At 35.3% G+C, this 22,592-nt stretch overlaps 3 protein-coding genes across 3 annotated transcripts; 2 read left to right on the top strand and 1 right to left on the bottom strand.

Moving 5' to 3' along the window:
* The first annotated feature begins 3,156 nt into the window (after positions 1 to 3,156).
* Positions 3,157 to 4,773, top strand: LOC147298001 (metacaspase-1-like). Its single transcript, XM_086229414.1, has 2 exons — positions 3,157 to 4,097; positions 4,327 to 4,773. The coding sequence occupies exons 1-2, from the start codon at positions 3,254 to 3,256 to the stop codon at positions 4,641 to 4,643; spliced, it is 1,161 nt and encodes a 386-aa protein (XP_086085540.1). The 5' UTR covers positions 3,157 to 3,253; the 3' UTR covers positions 4,644 to 4,773.
* A 2,470-nt stretch (positions 4,774 to 7,243) lies between these two features.
* On the top strand, positions 7,244 to 17,640 carry LOC147298000 (Protein kinase superfamily protein). Its single transcript, XM_086239654.1, has 21 exons — positions 7,244 to 7,420; positions 7,834 to 8,122; positions 8,542 to 8,598; positions 9,459 to 9,486; positions 9,572 to 9,694; positions 10,916 to 11,027; positions 11,201 to 11,238; positions 11,373 to 11,426; positions 11,819 to 11,887; positions 12,078 to 12,194; positions 12,329 to 12,397; positions 13,221 to 13,300; positions 13,572 to 13,697; positions 13,774 to 14,053; positions 14,603 to 14,695; positions 14,810 to 14,977; positions 15,558 to 15,685; positions 15,812 to 15,944; positions 16,598 to 16,722; positions 16,824 to 17,015; positions 17,372 to 17,640. The coding sequence occupies exons 2-21, from the start codon at positions 8,028 to 8,030 to the stop codon at positions 17,409 to 17,411; spliced, it is 2,127 nt and encodes a 708-aa protein (XP_086095780.1). The 5' UTR covers positions 7,244 to 7,420; positions 7,834 to 8,027; the 3' UTR covers positions 17,412 to 17,640.
* A 738-nt stretch (positions 17,641 to 18,378) lies between these two features.
* PRA1.H (prenylated RAB acceptor 1.H) lies at positions 18,379 to 21,976 on the bottom strand. The gene is made up of 4 exons (XM_086255274.1): positions 21,491 to 21,976; positions 20,245 to 20,381; positions 19,377 to 19,448; positions 18,379 to 18,937 (listed from the first exon to the last, which is right to left on the bottom strand). The coding sequence occupies exons 1-4, from the start codon at positions 21,910 to 21,912 to the stop codon at positions 18,867 to 18,869; spliced, it is 702 nt and encodes a 233-aa protein (XP_086111400.1). The 5' UTR covers positions 21,913 to 21,976; the 3' UTR covers positions 18,379 to 18,866.
* Between the last annotated feature and the right edge of the window lie 616 nt (positions 21,977 to 22,592).

Here is a 22,592-nt window from a genome sequence, read left to right as displayed (position 1 = left end):
TTTAGAGGCTCTCAACATTTCGGAGTTCAAAGTAATTACCTATTTCACCTATTCTTCGAACCACCCTTGCTTTGATGGGGTATTTAAATAAAGTCCTTAAATATTTTTCAACAATTTGATTAGATGTGAATGGTTGAGATGCATCACTTCTGCTGTGTATATCCACTTTCCATATATGATTCAATGGATGAGGATTGAAGAAACATGTATTCATTTAAGGGCCTCATCAAAGAATATTAAATCTATTCAATGGATAAGCAATGATGGATCAAGAACACACTAACAAGTGGGTTCAATTACCATTTCGGTGGGCCAACTTTGGGTGTTTAATTGTTGCCAGCCTTTTGAACTAACCATTCAATGATTTAATTATGAAAGAAAAAATGGTTTCAACTTCCAAAATATATGCTTCTGATCATGTGCTTTTATGTGATCTCTGGAATGATGGATCAAGAACATCCCCGGTGGGTGGGGGGGACAGCCCAATCAATTAGTTTATTCACAAGTATCTGCAGATCGAAATGGTACATAGATAGTATATTTAATTGTTATTTTACTTGATTGTTTATCTATAAATGTACTTAAAATTTACAATTTTGAGTATATATATATAACATTATGGAATCTTCTCTAATCAAATTGGTTTGAATAACATAATATTTAAGACTAGCTATCCGATAGAAAATTATTTGTATGACATTAGTCAAAAATGCTTTAGAGCTAATATATTATTTTGCTAACTAATTAGCTACACAGTGCTACTGTGATATTAATAGTGTAAATATTATTTTGTGTATGATAATTTTTTTTTTATCAAAAGAAAAAAGTAATATATTTTCTCCTAACAAAATTAATTCTTGTTCAAACTCTTATTAATATATTAGGTGAAGCTAGCAAACAATTAATCTGGATTTAATAGAAAAAAAAATAAAAAAAAATTTGTATGTAGTGCTATGTCTGCGTGCTAATTACCTACGTGGTGTTACAGTGAATATTGAAAAATTTCTACTTAGTGGGGTCTTATTGTTGTGAGGCCAAAAATTAAGGCCTCTAGCCTAGCTACTAGTACAGTCCATGTCAAGCCTAAGATAAGATATATATAGAGGTAGGGATTGGTGTTATCCTGTTAGCTAGGTTTCTCACCTTAAAAGTAGTTTATATTAATTACTAACTATGAATGCAATAGGTATGATCTCTTAACTATATATGAACAGCAGGAGCCAGGAGGTGGTGAAATGGATCTTTCATCGATCTTTCATCGACTAGCAGGAGACAGGTATCCATCAGTGTGAAATCAGACTTAATCGGAAATGGGTCCTTAGCAGGAGAGATCGACATGCATTTTCAAAAATAATAATTAAATGCCTAGCTAGAATGACGTACAACTTCATATATGGAATAGTTCAACTGAAAATGCAACTATCAAATAAATTTTCTATGCCGACATATCTATAGCTAGGCAGCTTCGATGGGCCAAAAATCATAGTTAGGAAGTTGTCTTTTACAATAGAATGTCATGCACGTTATCATTTGACTGATAGAACAGTTAATATATCATAAGTTTGGCATATATGTTCTTCAGCATGTAGGTTAGGGATACTGCTGCTATGTCTTTGAATGAGCACTCTCAAACAGTCAAGTCTACACTCTGAAGAGCCTATAAATTATAGGTGCAAAAACGATACTAAAATTGTTTTGTGGATTGGGCTATAAAAATGAATAATGGATCATATATAGAAAACAGAGGATCTTGTATCTGTAAAATCTAGGCTACTTAATCATAGGGGTGGCGTATAGAAGTGAGGCCCTAGGAGATAATTAATACATATGCCTACAGCCTACCCGACAGGTATGAAGTAGAGTATAGCAAATTATTATAAATAAAAAAAACACGAAGTTCGTAGGACTTTCGTTGTACGTATAAGGACAGGTGTATATAGCTCATTCTAATTCGGTCCAACCCTATGCATAAGTCACATGAATTAATTAAACGTAAAAATGATAAATCATCAGTTAATTCAACAACACGGGCAGTGCTGAATTCAGGAATCAATCGTTATGGGATTAAAATTAAAAAGCTCACGAATATTTATTTTGGTTCTGGCGTAGTGAGTAAGTAAGGGTGCCCGCCTTCAGAGTTCAGGCTTTGTTTCTGCCTTTTGGGTCTGGGTCTGGGTCTCTCTTCTATTCAGTTTTTTTTAATTAACTTGCTAACAAGACAATGTTTTGGCAAGTCAAGAATTCAATAAATAAAAAAACTCATATGCAGATCACAGGAGTTACCCTTTCTTCCTACTTTTCACAACATCACTGGTTTTATTTTCTCTTTCAGATATAAACACAAATACTTTGCTTGCAACCTTTCCCCTGCAACTACCACCAAGGCCCAAGCTTCATGAGGTCATTTGTTTTCCTCAAGCCCAACATTTATGGGTTCATGGGTCAATTGACCCCATTGACCCCACCCTTACATGGGGACATATATAAATGGAGCATATATATATATATATATAGTATAGGCCAGGGGTTCATTTCTGTAAGTATCTGATATTGGAGACCAACCAAATTCATTTTCCGAAGGAAATATTTGGATGAGCACTATTTACACGTAGTAATTAGCTCGGTTAAATTTATGCACTAAATTATGTGTTAATATATTATATATTTAAAGTTAGACTTGTTTTGAATTTCATTTATTATTAAGTAAGATATTATACATCATTTAATGAATAAATTTGGTGATGGAATATACTATTGAATTTGATTTGCCATTTTGCCCTAACGTTGTACATAAGCTGCATATATATATATATCTTTCTCTTGAAAAAGAAGACAATATTAATGGTCATCATGGATTAATATATATGGTTCTATTAATTAATTTCTTTTTTTCTTGATAACGCGTCCTGGCCACTAAAATAATTGTCTTTTCTTGTTGGGGATCGAATATCTTTCAAAATAGTTTCATATATATATTATTAGCTTTAAAACGTGAAAATTTCCCATGACCTTTGTGGCAAAGATATATAAGTGATGAACAAGGAATCATATTCTGTCTGCAAAGCTTAGTGGGCATCTGAAATTGTAAAAAAGATAGACGTAGGAGAGAGAGAGAGAGAGAGAGAGAGACATATTCTGCCTAGCTGCAAAGCTAATTAGTGAGCATAAAGAAGAAAAACCTTCTCCTGCAGTCATTGAAACTCGACCACCAAAGAAATTAATTAAAGAGAGAGCTGGCCGGGGATCGATCACTATGGCAAGCACCACAACAATTACGTGCAACAATTGCCAGAGACGGGTTGAGTTGATCACATTTGTCCCACAATATCGCTGTTTGTGTGGTTATGTTACTTGCACTAGTCCTAGTATTCCTGCTGCTGCTGCTGGAGATGAAGGTAAGCATAGCCGGCGGAGAAGAGCTGCTATCGCGCTTCTCCAAACCAAGATCAGATCAAACAACTCAAGCACTTCAATTCATCGTGTTATAAATATTTGTAGTTCTACTTCTACAAGCAGAAGCAGTAGTAACACTAGCGATACTAGTGGTACTAGAAGTATACGAGTAGGACCAAACAAACGTGCACTCCTTTGTGGCGTGACATACAAGCACCACAAATACAAGCTCCAAGGCACTGCCAACGATGTCAATAACATGAAAGCCTTGTTGATCGATACATACAATTTTCCTCCCGACTGCATTCGCGTACTGTCGGAAGATCATGATGCGCATGGCCACCAGCTGAGTCTTCCGACCAAAAAAAACATCGAAGATTCCTTGGAATGGCTAGTGAAGGGGTGCCAGTCCGGTGACTCGTTGGTGTTCTACTTCTCGGGACATGGCCTACGACAACCTGATTTCAAAGACGACGAACAAGATGGATTTGATGAGACCATTTGCCCTCTTGATTTTATGAAAGAGGGCATGATCCTCGATAATTATTTGAATTCCACCATTGTTGCCCCACTGAAGCAGGGTGTCACGCTTCATGCTATCGTCGACGCTTGTCACAGTGGAACAATTCTTGATCTAGAGTGGGTCTACGATAAAAACAAGAAGGCTTGGAAGGATAATAGTCCTCCATCTCGTGTTAAAAAAGGTACCGGTCAAATTAGAGCATCAAATACAAAATCAATTGATTATAATAACGTGAGAGCACATGTGCCTATTCAGCCTAACATGTGTACCGCCATGCCCGCTCTGATATCATATTAAAATTAAAACATCTAACCAAAAGTAATTGAAAATGGATGAAGATGTCCAACATCTTATATTTTGTTGTGTGAGGCTTTATTTTTTGGACATGGGCTAACACAGACTCTCAACAGGTACGAGTGGTGGGTTGGCTATTTCTCTCAGTGCTTGTGACGATGATAAAATGGCAGCTGATACGGCTGCATTTTCTCATCGGAAAGTAATGAATGGTGCAATGACGTACATTCTTATTGAAACTATTAAGAAGCAGCCTGAAATATCATATGGGGATCTGCTCGACTCGATGCTCGATCACATTGCAAAGGTTAACCAAGATAGATGGCTTAACTCGAGAATCATGAGGAAAGTGTTTCGGCACAAAATCATACAGGAACCTTTGCTTTCATCGTCTGAAAAGTTTGATGTTTACTCCAAGAAATTTATCTTGTAATGCATGACATATTGATAAAATTACATACATGAACATTATAAATCTAAAACATTAATTAATTCATTGTTTGAGTGAAATAAGTGAATTTACAAAAGAGTCTGATCATGAATCATAGCTATATAGCTCCAGCCTCGACATAAAGAGTAAAGGCCATAACTCAATAGGGTAGGAGAATAACTTATCTACAACAGGGATAATGATGTGATATCTCCATATGAGAGAAGCAAGAGTCTCATAACTCAATATTTCATCCATTCATTCTCTTATGTTGGGGATACCACATCAGTACCCCTATTATAGGTAAGTTTTTTTCTTGAAAGGTACGTAGAACTAAGTTTTCATTCTCTTGTAATTACAAAATAAGTCTTGTATAGACGCGCATACATATATTTTTGTTAGAATGTGGCTTTAATTATTAGTGATTTAATTATCTTATTCTGAAAAGAATAGTAATGGGAGAGTTAATTTCTATTTGGTTAACTAAAGAATTGGTTTAAAGTCCTATTATATATTGGTCTTAGGCCTTGGCCCATAATGTATAGTCTGCGGTTCTCACATGGGGATTAAAAGTGTGCCAGAGGCACCAATAATAGTGTGTTTGTGTCAAAGTTGGCAAACATTAAGAGAGAATGGTTGTGTCAAACAAGGCAAAAAACCAAAGAGTGTAAGGGTACATGAGAAGTCACCAAAGGAAGCATATATGTGAGAATTTGAGAGATGGTGTATTAGGATTTTCAAGTTAAACTTAGGGCATCAAGGTGTATTGAGGTTAAGTTGCATACTTGCATCCACATCTTTAGAGATAAAAACTCACACACATGTAAAATTTACAAGTGGCCGGTTAAATTGAGAACAAAAGAAAAACAAAATTTGCAAAATTTTCATATTAGGAAAAAGAAAAAAATAATAATTATTCACACTTCAATTTAAAGTAGAATTTGTAAAGTTTTCCATATTTTTTTTTGTTGGAAAAAAGATTTCATATTCATTCCTATGGTGCCAACTCATGATGTTGTAAAGTTTTAATGGTCACAAATAATCTAAAACATATGGTTTTTTTATGGGACAAATTTACAAACATGACACATACTTTCATGGTTGTTTCATTTCAAGATATTAATTTTGCTTTGTGTTAATGAATGACACATACTTTTATTTTGTATTAATTAAGGACCATATTTTTTTTTTTCCAGTTTTTATCTCAACTTTGGCTTGACGTTGGATCCATCAAAACTTCACTAAATCCAGAAAAATTATACTGAGTTTAAAGATATGCATCTCCTCTTTACAACCATATAAAGATCAGCCAAATTGGATCTCTACAACTCCAGATAATCGGCCCCAAAGTAGGGTACTCGAAATTGTTTGATTTCCAAATTTTTTTTCAGAGGTCCGATTAAACAGTTTCGGGTACCCTACTTTTGGGCCAATTATCTTGAGTTTTAGATGTCCAGTTTAAGTGATCTTTATAGTTGTAAAGAGGAGATGCATAGCTTTAAATCAAATATAAATTTGTTAGATTTGGTGGAGTTTTGATGGGTCCAATGTCGGGCAAAGTTGAGATAAAACAGGGTCCTTAATTGACACAAAATAAAAGTATGTGTCCTTCATTAACACGAATTAAAATTAATTAACTGAAATGAAACAATCATCAAAGTATGTGTCATGTTTGTAAATTTTTTCCTTTTTTTATCAATCATTTTCTAGAGAGTATGAATGTATGATGCAAACTTAAAATTTACAATACGTATATAATGGCTTAATTCATGTATAATCCTCTCTAGAAAATTTTTCTTTATTTTATATTTTATAGTTTGATTTCACTATCGATTAATTTATATTCTAAAAAATTTATATTTGGCTGATGGTCTGGATCTTGAGAGACCCCGTTTAGTTAGAGGCTAGTTTGTTGTGTTTTTTTTTTTAGGCTTTGGCAGGCCCTTTTACCAAAAAAAAAAAAACTAAGTTGGAAAAAAAAGTTAGTGTAAGATATGATTTCAATGAAAGGAAATTAATTCCTCAAGTGTTTGAAGAGTTAGCTTCTACATCAACATTAACATCTTTATTTTCAATCCGATAAATGGAAAATATTAGGACCCATTTGGTTTCACTCATAAACACACAAAAAGTAATATTAATGACCATTTGGTCTAATAAATGATACTTAATTTCTCATTTGTAGGAGGAAATTCTAAGTTCAAATTTCATGGATAACAAATTATTCAATCTCTAAAAATATCAAAGAAATAAGCAAATTTTTGGTGTTCTGATTTGAATGTAAGGAAAACAAAAGTATTGAAAAAACTATACACAAAGAGCTTTGTTTTATTAAAATATTTTTTTTTAAAAAAGATAGTTTTTCTGGTCTGGTAAAAATAAAAAAGACAGTCAAACAGGTCCTTATAATTTTAGGGAAAAAAAGTTTGTATTTTTTCTTTAGTCGTTGATTGATGATTGTATTTGTATTATGGGGTTGTTCCAAAAACCGGTTCTTGCCCAAATCAAGGTTTCTTCGAATGAAACAAATTTACGGGGAAGGTAATAAACTAGGAAATTAGAACTCCATTATTTAAGAAAGATAATAACAAAGTTAAAAAATAACCAGCACTTTATCTTCGAATCCTTTGAAGCTCCCAAAGCCTCTGTGCAGAGGGAGGGAGAGAGCGCGCGCGCGCGCGCGATAAAGACAGAAAGCGAAAGAGATCCATGGTTCCAATCCACAAACATTAGCTTCCCATACATACAAATACATGTCAAAATCGCATTTTGTGTAAAGGGTAAGTTTCAAATCTCAATCTTTCTGTGAAAAATAATGTAAAGATTTGAAATTTGGACGAAATTCAAGGACCCCAGTTTGAAGCCACTAGTGGGTTGCTTTTATTTCGCTTTCATCTATTGAAATTTTGTTGTGGGTGTCCTATAATTTCCAATTATGTTGGGCTGTCACTTTAGTGAATCCCACTTTACCTAACAGGTGGTGGGGAATTTAGCAGACCCAAATGCTTTGCTTTGAGTCCACGAGCTTGCATTGCATTGTGTTTATTCATTTACATTGATTTGTGTTATTAAATTTTTGTTTTTTTTTTTAATATTTTCTTGGTGCCTTAATTGTGGTAGATTTGGGTTCATGTGTTTTTTATGTTTGATTTACGCGGGTTGATTAGTTTAGTGTTTGCTGATGCTGTTTCAGATTTGGTATTTCAAGCCAATATTTGGATTCATAGAAACTCGTGTTGGATGAATTTGGGGCTGTGAATTGGAAGTGGGTATTGGAAGAATTTGGAGATACTTGCCTAGAATTTGTCGAACCTGCATTGTAGTGCTGTTTAGTGACCTTTGCTTTACTGGCTAAGCGGGCAAGGGAGAAGCAACTTGTGCTTGAAAATGGATGATACAGCAGGTTTAGCAGAGGCTGCAGGATCAAGATTTACTTCATTGGAGCTTATTGGAAGAGGATCTTTTGGCGATGTGTATAAAGGGTAAGTTCCAGTTTATATATGCATAATGTATAACTTTTCTTGAATGCTATCTTAGTTGCATGCATTTGTTGACCCCATGCCTTCTTACGATGACTTGTTTAGTGTTATCATACCTGAATCACAGAAGGCACTTAAAAGTTTTATACGCAAGATCTGTACATGTAACTTCCATTGGATTTCTGCAATTACTTGGTTCACTCTGTGGCCTTGTCAGATACTAGCACATGGCTGTGCATAATATGCATGATTGTCTTATATATACCATAGTTTTTTGAATAAATATCATGATTAATTATGGTGAAAAGCTTTTTTAAAATATGCCAATTTTTCTTTAATTCCTTTTGTCATTTGGTTTGGGGTCGGTTCAGCATACTTGAAGATTGATTGCATACTGCCCTGATCCCTTTCCTGACTTACAGGTTTGATAGGGAGCTTAACAAAGAAGTTGCAATTAAAGTAATCGATTTGGAAGAGTCGTAAGTATATGGCTTTGTATCTATTCCTATGTGTTTCTTTGTACTATACTCTTCAATGATATATGCTTGTTCTTGTGGAATAAATATGATGAGCTCTAGTCTATTACCCTAACCCTATGGTAGGAGCTTTTTCCTCTTCCTTTATTACTTTGAGTGGTAAAATTTCTAAGACAGGATGAACTACAAAATCACACTTGAAATTTTCCAGGGTTGTACTCATAGCCATATAATTAGTGAATGCAAAAAGGAAAGTTGATGCTCTTTTGTTACATGTGAAGTTTCCCAGGGTAGTACTGATAGGCATAACGAACTTGTTATATGAAGAACAGGTAGTTATGGGTCCAAGTACTTGAGAATTGCCTGACTCGGTTGTCACTTGTGAGTATATGCTACTGACTGAAGTGTGAATGACCTAGCATGGACAATTTTACTGACTGGAGTTAAGCTATATGGTTTATATTAGAGGTTGTTGGTTCAGGATGGTCCATCGGAAAGTCATAGTTTAATTAATAAACCTTATGATACTCTGTTGAGAAGAGTGCTTTAGATGACTACCATTCTCCCACCATCAACCTTCTGAATGCTTTGTGTCCTGCATGATCTTGTACATTTATAAGAGGTCACTGCTGCTTACTTAATTAAATGAAGTCATTTTGCCCTTATTCATGCTGATGGCCCTCAATTAGAAACATTTATATGATGGAACACCATATGTATCCTTGGTTTGATCCATTATTTTTCTGTGTGGTTAATTCTTAATAGATCTTCTTCAAGCATAGAGTATGCTTCCCTTATCTATTCAATGCTCATCAACCCCTGCAACTAATCTTAAGTTTTCTCTTACTTATTGTCTTCTGCAGAGAGGATGAAATTGAGGACATCCAGAAGGTACTATCTCGTATTATTGATAGTTACTATATTTTCATTATGATAAACAAAATTAGGTTTCTAATTTAGCTTCTATGTGTTCCAGGAAATCTCTGTTTTGTCGCAATGTCGATCTCCTTATATTACAGAGTACTATGGTTCCTATCTCAACCAGACAAAACTATGGATAATAATGGAATACATGGCCGGTGGCTCTGTTGCTGACCTAGTAGGTTACTTCTGTTGTTTCTACATAATGTGTATAATGAAAATTACTTTCGTTTAAAGGCTTGTGGAACTTTCTCTTTTATTGTGTCCATGTATCAGCATCATATTTCCTCTACAAAAGGCTTAGATTTATTTTGGGTGTTATGTAATTATCTGTCAATAAACTCTCATTGGAGTAAGTCAGTGTTTATTTATAAGTTTCTGTTAAATATCCCACATCGCTAGGATATGGTTGGGTTGTGCACTATATAAGCCTTGGGCAATCCTCTCCTTAAAAGCCTGTTTTTGAGGATGAGTTAGGCCCATGGGTCTAAGACATGCACTTTATAGTTGATCCCATGTGGGCTTTGACATGGTATCAGAGCCGATGGTTCGTATTCCTCGGCATTAATTTGGCCCTATTGATTCTTGTGACTCGATATATCCTGGAATTGGTTGGGTTTTCTAGGTGGCATTTGGACTCTCGTTTAGTGGAGTTCGGTCATGTAGTAGTGGGCTCAACTTTGGTGTGGGGGGGGGGGGGGGGGGGTGTTAAATATCTCACATCACTAGGATATAGTTGGGTTGTGCATATAAGCCTTGGGCAATCCTCTCCTTAAAAGCCGGTTTTTGAGGATGAGTTAGGTCAATGGGTTTAACACATGCACTTTATAGTTGGTCCCATGTGGGCTTTCATAGTTTCCATTAAGGGGGCATGTCATAGCTTGCTTGCTCTTACTATGTGCAATTCTTTGATATTTGGTTTACAAAGTGTTACAATAATTGAGGCTACCGACAGTTGGAAAAACAAATTTTCCTGTAACCTCTTTCCATTGTATACTTTTTTAAAGATTTTTTTCATACAATGGAGATTCTATTGCCGTATCATCTTTCTCCCCAATTGAAAAAAAAAGTTCTTTCTCGTGATCAGACAAAATATAAATAACCGAGGAGCAACCTTAAGTGGGTTCTCATCTAGGTATACTTGGTCATTATAACAAAGCTAGAACAGAATTCTTTTGACACGCTATAATGTAACCATATGGAAATTTCTTAATAGTGATTTGATATATTAGTGCTTTGGATGTCCATTTGATGTTGTAAATTTTGTGTCATATTCCTCTATGTGTGATGTTAATGCACTGATGTACAAATCAATATATACATATTTATATGCATGTGTGTGTGTATATATATATATCATCCATTCTCCAATAATGCTCCGAAAATTATGTTCATGCAGCTCCAGTCTGGTCCTCCACTGGATGAAATGTCAATGGCCTGCATTCTTCGTGACTTGCTGCATGCAATTGAATATTTACATAATGAAGGAAAAATTCACAGAGATATTAAAGGTTCTTTCCCCCTTATTTTCTACATAGTTATACGTGTTTATCACAGAATCATTTGAAATATTCAATAAGCTCTGCTTGTTAGTGTCTTTTTGTTCTTCATCATTTTGCAGTTTCATTAATTCACCTTTCTTGTCCTAGCTTTTGTTTTGATGATAGCCTTATAAATTTTGCAGCGGCAAACATTTTATTGACAGAGAATGGTGATGTTAAGGTATATTTATGCTCAAAAGATCTTTAATTTGAATAGAGAATTAACTAAGTAGAAGAAGGATATGCATTGAAGGGTGGTGGTGTTAAAGTTTTTAAATTCTTGGTCTTCCAAGTTACGTTTGTGACTTGTAACAGGTGGCAGATTTTGGTGTTTCCGCACAACTTACAAGGACAATATCAAGGAGGAAGGTACTATATTTTAACTTAAATTTATTCACTATATTGTTGATCAAATCAGATGAATGACTACTAGGGATATATGCTTTTATAGTTTTCATTTACTTGTAATTAGAATAGTATTTTATGTGCTCACTTTATGTTATTGTCTACTTATGTTTAGTAAATTTATTTATGTATTCAGTGGTAAATGAGTGCTTTATTGTAAATAGGTGTTTCCCCACTAACTTTTTGGTATATATATATATTTTGGGGGGGGGGGGGGGGGGAGTGGCCTATGTGTTTCCTATTTCTTGTTGTGAGATTACTGTACGCACAATGCTTTGATAATCTAGATGATGTACAAGCATTATGACATATGTTGTGTACTAGCTAGAATGCACTAATTTTTTTAACAACCCCAGACATTTGTAGGAACACCATTCTGGATGGCTCCAGAAGTAATTCAGAATTCTGAAGGATACAATGAGAAGGTATGTATTGAAGCCTTTTTTGGATCTTTTCTTTTGGGAATTTTGGATATGTCTTGGTCATATTTAAACCCCTCTTCCCCCCCCCTCCCTCCCTCCCACCCTTCTCTTTTTCCATATGTTTATTAAGACCTCATTCTCAGTCATGCTGAGCCCTTGAAGTTTGACTCACTTGGACCCTTTGCATATGCAGGCAGATATCTGGTCTCTGGGAATCACTGCTATCGAGATGGCGAAAGGGGAGCCACCCCTTGCTGATCTTCACCCGATGAGAGTTCTTTTCATTATACCTCGAGAAAATCCACCTCAGGTTCTCCCAGTATACTTTAGTGTCACACTGATTAATTCATCTTCATAAATCATTTATGAAGATGAAATGCTTCTTAGCCATAAGGAGATATTACTCATGATATAAACGAGTCATTATTTGTGTTTGTTGTGCAGTTGGATGAGCATTTTTCTCGACCAATGAAAGAATTTGTTTCACTCTGTTTAAAGAAGGTACCTGCTGAGGTAAGTACTTATACGATCAGATTTTCCCAATAAAATTTCTAGATTTTATTTTTGATTTGTGTAATTGATTTGAAGTTGGAAATTCATTAGAAACTAGAAGGTGTCATCATGGGTACCACAAGATGTTTAGGAAAAACCAGGAATTGGCCCTTTGTCAAACTGAATGGAGAATAGCCACATGTTTGACCTGCATATAATTATACTAAACGCAGTCATCAGTAACAAACATATAGGATAGATTGTTGAACTTGGAAGTGATTTGTATTTGTCACTAATAACATATTGTTTGTTGGAGATGCTAAAGTTATATATTTAATAGAGGTTGTTGAAGTTTAAGACTGTATTTACTTATTTAATTTGTTAATAATCCTTGTCATGTGTTTGTGGCTTTGCTTATGCACAAAATAACAATGAAATTGAAAGAAGTGGGGGAGATATATATATATATATATCTATATATATATATATATATATATATGAGAGAGAGAGAGAGAGAGGGAGAGTGGCTCTATTAACATATATATATATGTTAATAATCCCTTATGTGGTTGTATTCTATTATTTTGGACTTATTTGCAACCGTTTGTATATCATGTTGTTTTAGTGCTTTGAATGAAATTCAAAATATTGTTTGCATCAGTTTTTCTAAATATTCTGCTTGAATCTTTCTGCATGAAGTGCTTTTATTTCTGTTGCCCTTCAAATCTATTCGGATGTGAATTAAATCAGGCAGTATATGACCTTCCACTATCTTGATTAATGAATTCTGCAAGTTTCCTTATTATTATTATTTTTTTTTGTTTTTTATCTGCTTTAATCTCAGCGTGCAAGTGCCAAGGAACTTCTAAAGCACCGTTTTATTAGGACTGCTAGGAAGAGTCCTAGGCTTCTTGAGAGAATAAGGTGCCATATATTGCTGTATGCCTGTAACTTTTTAATGCATTAAGTTTCTTTTTAGTGTGAGCATCTGCAGTAAAAGAATGCTCACCTGGTCTGTAGCCTGCCACAGATATGAGGCATTAGAGAACTTAAGACACAAAATTGCAACTCAGGATGCAGTTTTTGTTCCATTTTCTGACATTCATTTGTTGGTATGTTTTGAGTTTGACTTGGCAATAAATGCTCATTCTTACATTGATTTAGCTAAGATGCCCTGATTTTTATCATCTTACAGAGAGCGTCCAAGGTACCAGATAAAGGAGGATGATGACACCCCTAGAAATGGTCCTACAGCTAGAGGGGAGATATCTGGTACTGTGAAGGTGACAAAAAATTTAAGAGATGAAACTGTTCGAGCTAGGTGGGCTAGAAATTGCTGATCACTAATGCTTTTCTGATTGGGTGGTTTAACTGCACTGACTCGTTCTAATTTGCAGTGACCAGGGTAAGACCATGAAAAATGCTGGATGGGATTTCAGCATTGGTTCACAGGGTACAGGTACTTTGAGAAGTGCTGCAGCAGTAAAACCACCTCCGGTAAGAGAAAAAAAGCCAGAAGGTCTGTATGGTCAGGTTCCCCCTGGAAGAGTCCTAGAGAGTAGTAACCAACAGTTGTTGGCATCTGGGAATGCTCTCCATGAATCACGTGAAGATTATTTTTTCAAAGATGGTAGAGATTCATATCGTGATGAACACATGGAGTCTAACCCTGAAGATGTAAGTCTCTCTTTCTCTTTGTGCGTCTCTTCTCCCCCCTCCCCCCCCCCCCCCCCAGCCCCTAGGAAAGAGTAGTAAGGTTATTTGCCCTCAATTTTGTGATTTTACTGACCTGATATGTATAATTGGTAAAGGTTTTCTGTAGAAGGATGTCTAGTAATTCCCCATTTTCTGTCATGCCAGGAAAAGATGCAGTCTCTGCACTGTGGCTGTTGTATTCCGGTGCAATGATTAATGCTTTTAGAATTTAGGGATGATACTGGTTTAAATTCTGAAATATTAGTATGATATAATTCAGTACTGTTTAAGATATTTGATGCCATTACTTAATTTTCACTTCTGAGTTCTGTCTGCTTTTACTGGCCCTTAAGTTAATCAAGGTATAAAGTTCACCACTCACCAGGCGAATTTTTCTCCAAAAGCAACAAAAGTTGTGTTTTTATCAATTTAGTTAAAATTTCAGTTAACTGATCCAAGTTAGAGTTCATGATTGTTTACACTACTTTTATATTATGATATCTTGTTTAGCAATTTGAGGTGTATTTCCAGGAAGAATTGACCGTGAGTGGGTCAGGAACTGTTGTTATACGAACACCCAAAGGATCTCAGTTATCCACTCAGTTTCGTGATCAAAACTCTCTGGTATGAATCTGTACAATTAGGACAAGTATACAAAGTATTGAAGTTTTAATTTTGTGTAGCACCAAAGAGATGTTTTAATTTGGTGTACTGAGTTTAGTTCCTTTTGCTTTGTAGTCTAGCAGCACTTACGCTTCTTATGAAGATGCTTCTTCCAGTGGAACTGTGGTTTTCCGTGGCCAACTGGATGATTCTGATTCTCCTCGAACTCCAAAGTCCAGGCTGGGATTTCTAGAGAGAACTTCAAATTCCTCAATTGAAGACAGTGCCTTAAATCTTTCAGAGGTGGTTTTTGCTCTATGCAATTTTTCAATTGATATCAGTTAGCTATCTAATCTGTTAATAAATCTCACAAATCAAAATAGTGCAAGCTTAGCATTGAAGTTTCTTCATCCATAATAAGATTCAGTTCAACGCGTCTGAATAATTTGCAAAAGGCTGGTGATCTTTTAACTATTAATATGAGATTCCTGCCACCCAAATAGATCATTCTAAAATCAGTTCAAAGAAAAAAAGATCATTCTAGAACATATCTAATACCCTTCACTTACATTTTGTACTTCCGGTATCAAATTTGAAAAGTTTCTCCTTTTCATATTCTTTTTATTGATTATAACAATCATTGTGTTCCAGATCCAATCTTTTATTAGAGTTTTCATCTCTGAAATTTTCTCCTCATGTTTGGGTTTTAAATATGATTCTATTACCTGGTTTCTTTCTAAAAGTTCCTAGGTCATTGACAGAGTTTAGATTGAAAAATAAAATATAACAAAAAAAGACTACCAAATTCAAAGTTCTTTTGGCTTCACTAGTCCAGAATGTTTCATTATTGAAGCTTCTTTTTGGGTTGACAATGTTTATGTAGGCAAAGGCTGCAATGCAAGGAGGGTTGAGGAAAGGAAATGTTAGAGAAAGGTCTGCACTGAACAAGATCAAATACGATGTGCAAGATAACAGAACAGGACGGACGACAAATAGCTCTGATTCTTCCAGGTACATCCACTGGGAAAATTTGTGCTAGTATTTCTAATCTTTACACATACCTGCACCCACACATGCACACAGATATGAGATAGGGTTGAAAATTTCTAATATATAGAGGAACCGTCTTTACTGCAGACAATCTCATGAATACCTTGATACACCAAAATCATTTCCAAGATCATCCCAATCAAGTGATGATGAAGAAAGTGCAAAAATTGTATCGTCATCTGCAGCATTATCAATATTGCTTGTCCCTTCCTTAAAAGAGGTATGTTCCAAGATATGTTTATAGACTTCATGTCTTCCATATGGTGTAATCATGCATTATTGTTGTAAATTGTAATTTCACTTTGCTTGTGCTCATTCTGAATTGGTTAGGAAAACTGCAAGAATCGCAGATGCAAGTTTTTGAAAACATAAAAGCAGTATTGTTGTCTTCTTTTTCACTCTTTTCCTGCTCAGGAAATCATTGCTGTCGGAACTTGTGGGTGTGTCTTAATCTTAAGTGAAAAGCGTTGTGCAGCACATTTTAAGTTGCTTTGTAGTGCCCAGGGCCAAGTGTCTTTAAACATGATGCAAAAAAGCACACACTTCAGAAACACACATGCAATAAAGCACACCTATTTTAGGGGCAGTAGTAAAGATTTGTGAAAAGAACATATGATATGTCCACACATGAGTACTTTAGGAGATATAGATCACATGTTCTAGGCTTAACATATAGATCACAGTAATAAAGCCTATGATGCAAGTCGTTTTAACTATGTTAGTATCAGCAAGCATTCGTTTCAAGATATGGTGTATATGGTTTCAACCTACTTTGCTTTACCTTTTTGTGTATGCATACATATGAAAGGAAGTCATAGTGTGTATAGTGTCAATCCTTGTGCTTTACCTTCTTTTTCTGTATGTAATATGTAGGCTATTGCTGATGATCCAGAAGGGTCAGCTGTGCGTTCAGTTGTAAAGTCGCTTGCAAGTTTGGAGAAGTTGAAGCCTGGATCTTCTGAAGTTTTTGTCAGCAAATTGCTTCAGCAATTAGCAAGGTTTCAAAAATTCTCTCTTTCTTTATGTTGGTCCTTATCTTTCTCACCACTTCAAAAGGTGGCATGTAGTCTTTAGGACTCACAGAAGAAAACCTTTGCAGCTCAAAAAGTTCAAAGGAATCATCATTGAAAGATCTGCAGGAGCTGGCGGCACGCATCTTCACCAAGGGTAAGACAGCTTCTGAAGAAACACAAAACATAAATTCAGAAGCCGATAACAAGAAAAGGCAGCAGAACAAGGAATTCCAATCAAACGCAAACATAAGCCCACTTGCAAGATTTTTGCTCTCAAGGTTTGTCAAGTTGTTTCTTTCTCATAATATTTTATATTGATTTAGAAGGTTGGCAACTTGCAATTTTTGTACTCACAGACAAATTTCCCACACCTCCGCAATTTAAGCTATTTCAAATGGGAAAAAAAAAAAAACTATCCCTGTATTTTGCAAAACATAATTTGCCCTCCGTCTTTTTCAGCTCACCATCAGCCATAAAGATTCACTTGTAATATTTGAGCTCAGTCATTACTTTTTCACATTATTAGATATTGATTGTAATGTAAAATGGAACAAAACTAAAACTAATGTAATGTTTGTGATGTCTACCTATTATTTCTTCAATACAAATGTCTAATGTAATGTTTGTGATGCAGATGGCAAGGCCAAGTTTCACGTGATCTCAACCCAGCGTGAAAGAGGTTCGAATAGTGATTGAATATTTGTTTTGTAGTGTGATTCCTGTTTATGCATTTATTCTGATTTAATGTACATATCATTGTAAGAAATTGTGTTTTCATTATTATGATTATTTTTTATTTCATTTAACATTTTTGTTTCCAAGTAGCAGCATTGCTTCATAATTAGGGGTTTGCCATTATAAGATCTTCATTTTAATGTTACTAAAATTTATTACATTTATTAATGATCATCTCTTTGCTTGTGGTGAATGATTGTTCCAACATGCCTTTTGTTTTGCTTCAATTCCTTTTCTGGATCTGATCCATTCAGCTTTGTGCGGGAGAAACTCTGAAACTTCACTGCAATGGAATAAGTTGGAAACCCAAATCTCTCTTTGTTTTCACATGTATGTTATGCTAACCAGCCTCTTTCCCCCCTTAATTTGTACTGAAACATTAACTTGTTGGGGGAGGAGCGGTCATGGTTTGCTGTTGCTGTAAGGTTTAGTCAAATTCAATTTTTGCCCGAGCTCAGGTTGAGATGCACATGGTTGAGTTCATGCCGGGTTTCCAAATTTGAAAACCTGATTTGGTCCGAAACTCAGTTCGGCCGAGTTCAATCTTGGTTCCAATTTATATGTACAAAATGCATACTACTTTCTCCTTTCTACATTTTCCATTCTTATGTCAGGTGGACTCCAACAACCTTTAAAAGCAAGACTTTAATATTTTAGAGAAAAACCAAAGGAAAAAAGACTTCTTTTCGGATTTACCCTTTAATAATTTATTAACCCATAAGATATTTGTATTTTTAAAAAAACTTTGAATTATATCTTATTTTTGTAAATGATTTCCTATGATACACGTAAGCGGGGATTAGATAGAATGATACTATGTACGAACACAACTGCATGATCAGACTTGTTGTACAATAGTCTAATGCCCTTGGCTTATTGGATCCTGTAATGTATGTGAATCTGATGTATACCAAATGAGCGTAAAAATGTTCTCATTAAGCACTCAACATGATCGTAACTACAAACATAATATTATGTTTGTGAAGAAACAAAAAAATATTATGTTTTTGAAAGTACTATGGCATCAAAATTACACACGCCAATTGCCATACATCCCATCTCCTGATATGTTCATCAATATGCTTGAAATAACGGACGCATACCCTTTAAGCTTAAATATTTATCTTAAATCTGTTGGACTGTTGAGGCAAAACAACGAGCCATGAAATCATAGATCAAACTCAAAGATATATCCCTTTTTTCTCTCTCTTTCTTTGTGGTTAGGCTAGGAGTGTGGAAACATGAGGGAATTATAAGTCAGTATAGCTTGAGCGTTTCACTCGACCTTGGAGTATTATGCATCACTTTTCCATCAACAAAACCATTGCTCCCTTGCAGCAAAAATTCTTCAGGCTAAAGTTAAGCAAACCTTTCACTTGTATTGCTAGAACCTGCTATTTCAATCTACCACGAGAAGCTTGCTTTGCACGATCCAGCTTCCGAAATCCAGCATGCAGAATCATGCCTACAATGGGTCCAAATACTGAGAAAATCGGATATAAAGGAAAAGGGATGTCTAGAAATAGAAAATGAAAAAAAAATTGGATCAGGTGTCATATCGCTTATGTTAGGTTCTCGTTTGACATTAGCATCGACTAATTTACACACATTGATTTGAATTAAATCTACAAAAAATCAAATTTATCTCAATAGATTCAGCATTTTAAATTTTTAACTAATCTTTCACTCTTCTCATAAAGTTCACATATGTTTAAACCAACCTTTCATGAATACAGATTAAATCGTACATTATAATGAATTTTTTTAATTAAACTTTTGTGAAGATTTATAACACAAAATTTGTTATTAATTTTTTTTTTTTAAGAAAACATAAAGAACCTAATATAAGGAATTGTACACAAGTCTTATCCATATAAGAATATGCAAAGAATATCCAAAATCACCTGCATAACTGACACCAAGAGCCCAGAAGAGAGCCCTTTGAACATTCGAACAAATCAGAATAGCAATAGCTACTGCAAAGATGAAATCAATTAATGTTACAAACGCAAATCCTGTTCCAACAAATATGAATAGCTTGCACAAGGTTTATATGATTAATGAATTATGAAATGGGGAAGCTACACACCTAGAGAGATGTCAGAAATAACTGTTTGGGAGAAGGCAAATAAGGGTGAAAGTAACCAAAATTTTCTGGACACACACAAATAATGATTGTGGACTATAAGAAGCGCCAGCTCCTAGATAAAAAAAGGATGTTCGATTTCTCTCAAGGTAGACAATCCTTGTGCAAACGACTTGGCTAACTTGGCCAAGGGGTTCCTGGCTGGAGATCCCCATTCAGGGTACAGCTTCTCTGATTGCACCTTTCTAATCTAGAAAAAACAAGCTGAAAAGGGATCTTTCAGAAAATGTGGAGAAAAGGAAGATGAGCAAGAGAAAAAATTGCCCTCCTGAAACAGTGAAACGGTATCCTTGTATGGACATGACAGCTTTGGCATAGAAGGACCCAGGATGAGAACAGAACATAGGGAATAGAATGCATCACCGTAAGTCTCAATCTCGGATAAAGAGAGTATACCAGGCAGGGTTGTGGACAATTTGACCCATGAAAAATTCCAAGAAAAAACACACAGTACCATGAGAGACTCTGTCAGACAATTGAAGGTTCTTAAGAGTCCTATGGTATCTCACACATGCAGACTTAATGAGAAAAGCTAAGTTGTTCCATTATAGGAAATTACTGGAAAATATCAAGTTTCCAGAAAATGCACAAGAGAATACTACTCAAACACATAGTTGATAACTCACCAAATTGAGCAACACGAATTAAGCACTGTCGAATTATCGGGTATTGATCCAATCCCCATCTCTCACTACAGAACTTAAAAACATCCCATATTGCCAAACAAGATATCAATCCAACAAGAGCCAGGGGCATCTGATATCTGTAACCAAATCAACAAAACCAAAAACGACTCTCAAATAAGATGAGAAAAAACTAAGACCTGAATTGACTATCAATTATCAAATAAGAGCAAGTGGCATGTACAAACCCAGGCATCTGCAAACCTAATAAAATGACTATTTGGTATTAAAATATATTTTATTTAGATTCTAAATTAGGTTAAGATGTCAACATTTCTACTTGGCTCTTTCGCAGCAGAGAAAATTTTGGGAAACAAAGTCCCTAAAATTGTGTTATTTCAAATTTTCATCCTTTGAAACCCAAGAACAAAAAATTTCACTCAAACCGTGCTTTTTTATGAAAAGTGGCGGAAAACTGAGTTTGGGAAACTTTCAAGCAACCTTTCAACGTACCAATATCAAAACTACAGTACTAAAGTTATCTAGGCAAAGGAAACGTATCAAAATTTGGAAATTTGACTCCTAGATTATTCATTATAGGTCTACAAAACAAATAAGCTTGCAAGTCAATTGCTGAGCAGATTTGAAATCACAATTTCACATTTTGAAAGGCAAAGCAAAATGTAAGACAAAAAGTTACCAAATTTTAACTTTCTTCCAGCTGCTGAAGTTGTTGCAGCAACTAAAACAGAGAGGCACTACTCAAACCTCCTACTAGAATCGTAGAATAGGAAAAGGTATTGAAATCAAAACGAATACATAAACAACAGACCCAAGAAATACTTACCTCAATTTCCACAATATACCCCGTTTGTTACCCGAATTTTAATTTCTTTTCAATTCTATCCCTTTTCTTTTTCTCAAAACCAACCAAATTGAATTTCAAAACTCACCCAACAATCATGAACCAAAGAGAGAGAGAAACCAAAATTTAGCTTTCCTCTTTTTGGTCATCCAATTGCTAGCACTTCCACACAACCTTAATATAAACAGAACCCAATTCTCAAAGCTACTAAAAATCTAAACCAAAGAGAATTAGGGGGAAGAAAAAAACACAAAACCCATGAAATTTAGAGCTCAATTATCCCCTAAAGCTTTGCTCTTTTTGACAATCCAATTCCCAGAACTCAATTCTAAAACTCATCCAACAACCATAAACCATTGGGACAGAGAGAGAAAGAGAACATACAGAGAACAAGCAAAGGAAACCACGAAAAAAGTAGCATAATTTCTGGCATAGCGTTTGACATTCTCGTGGACCCTCAAGCGAGCCTGAGAAACAGACAAAGGGAAGGAGTAGGATTCGGAGGACCCAATAAAGGCAGTGGTCCAAGGCGGCGTTTGGGCAGCAAGATCGTCATTGGTGAGCTTGGAGAAGGGGTTGATGGTGAAGAGAGAGAAGAGGGTGAATATGTGAGAGAAGAGTGAGATGAAGAACCCGTCTGTGATTGAGCTTGTGGCTGTGGCTGTATTCCCGGAGGTGATTGTGGAGGCGGTGGCGGCGGCAGAGGTGCGCTGGTCAACGATTTCGGGGTAGCCATTTTCGCGGAGCCATGACTCGAAGAAAGGGTCAGGGACGCTGAGAGATAATGGGTTGGAAGTGAAGGCCATGGTGTCCAGTGTTGTTTCTGGGATTGGCTTCGGATTTTGGGATGTTTCTTTGCCTCTTTATTATGTCGTTGCTTTGAAATCACAAACTTTGTTGTTAATCATGATTAACCTTCTATAGTCTTCATGGCAAAATATAAAAAAAAAAAAAAAAAAAAAAAAAAAAAAAAAAACCTTCTATAGTCTTCTTCTTTGTAAAATTTTGACAAATTCGATAATACGACTTGAACTCGACACGAAATTAGCGAGTTTAGATTGATCATTTTTTAACACGAAAATGAATGTGACACACATTAAACATGATAAGAAAGATTTGTTGGGATGGTTGATTTTTTTATTTTAATAAAGGTAAAAGAGAACAGCTTGAGAAATTTTTTGAATGTGGGTGTATTGGGCAATTGGTAGGTACATATAGAATTCCCTTAAATTCCCTTAAAATAAACTACATGAACTTGATTGAGAATTTGGGTATTGAGGTTTAACTTCATGTTAATTTTGGTAGGTTAATTTAGAGTTTACTAGACAGTCTAGACGTCAGTTTCGCAGACTTAAGGTAATACATAGGTAATGGCCATGAGTTAGGGTCCTATTTAATGCACTTAACAATTAAGGACTTAAGACGGTTTCTCCACTAAACTTTTTTTAAAATCAAGTTTGCATCAAGCTATGAATGAAGGTTACGA

The sequence above is a fragment of the Dryas octopetala genome, chromosome 1 (genome assembly GCF_963921425.1).
Source record: "Dryas octopetala chromosome 1, drDryOcto1.1, whole genome shotgun sequence".
In the NCBI taxonomy this organism is placed as follows: Eukaryota; Viridiplantae; Streptophyta; class Magnoliopsida; order Rosales; family Rosaceae; genus Dryas; species Dryas octopetala.
The sequence above is the reverse complement of the archived record's forward strand: the minus strand, read 5'-3'. Positions and strand labels throughout refer to the sequence as shown.

Bases quoted from the DNA above. Each gene is read 5' to 3' on its own strand.
- LOC147298000 (XM_086239654.1), top strand. From the start codon at position 8,028: ATGGATGATACAGCAGGTTTAGCAGAGGCTGCAGGATCAAGATTTACT. The intron at 13,301-13,571 runs GTGCCATATATT...ATCATCTTACAG, and splicing joins AGGCTTCTTGAGAGAATAAG to AGAGCGTCCAAGGTACCAGA. The intron at 14,978-15,557 runs GTGGTTTTTGCT...ATGTTTATGTAG, and splicing joins GTGCCTTAAATCTTTCAGAG to GCAAAGGCTGCAATGCAAGG.
- LOC147298001 (XM_086229414.1), top strand. From the start codon at position 3,254: ATGGCAAGCACCACAACAATTACGTGCAACAATTGCCAGAGACGGGTT. The intron at 4,098-4,326 runs GTACCGGTCAAA...GACTCTCAACAG, and splicing joins TCCATCTCGTGTTAAAAAAG to GTACGAGTGGTGGGTTGGCT.
- PRA1.H (XM_086255274.1), bottom strand. From the start codon at position 21,912: ATGGCCTTCACTTCCAACCCATTATCTCTCAGCGTCCCTGACCCTTTC. The intron at 20,382-21,490 runs GTATGTTCTCTT...ATTTGGTTACAG, and splicing joins GTTTCCTTTGCTTGTTCTCT to ATATCAGATGCCCCTGGCTC. The intron at 19,449-20,244 runs GTGAGTTATCAA...TCATCTTTGCAG, and splicing joins AATTCGTGTTGCTCAATTTG to TAGCTATTGCTATTCTGATT.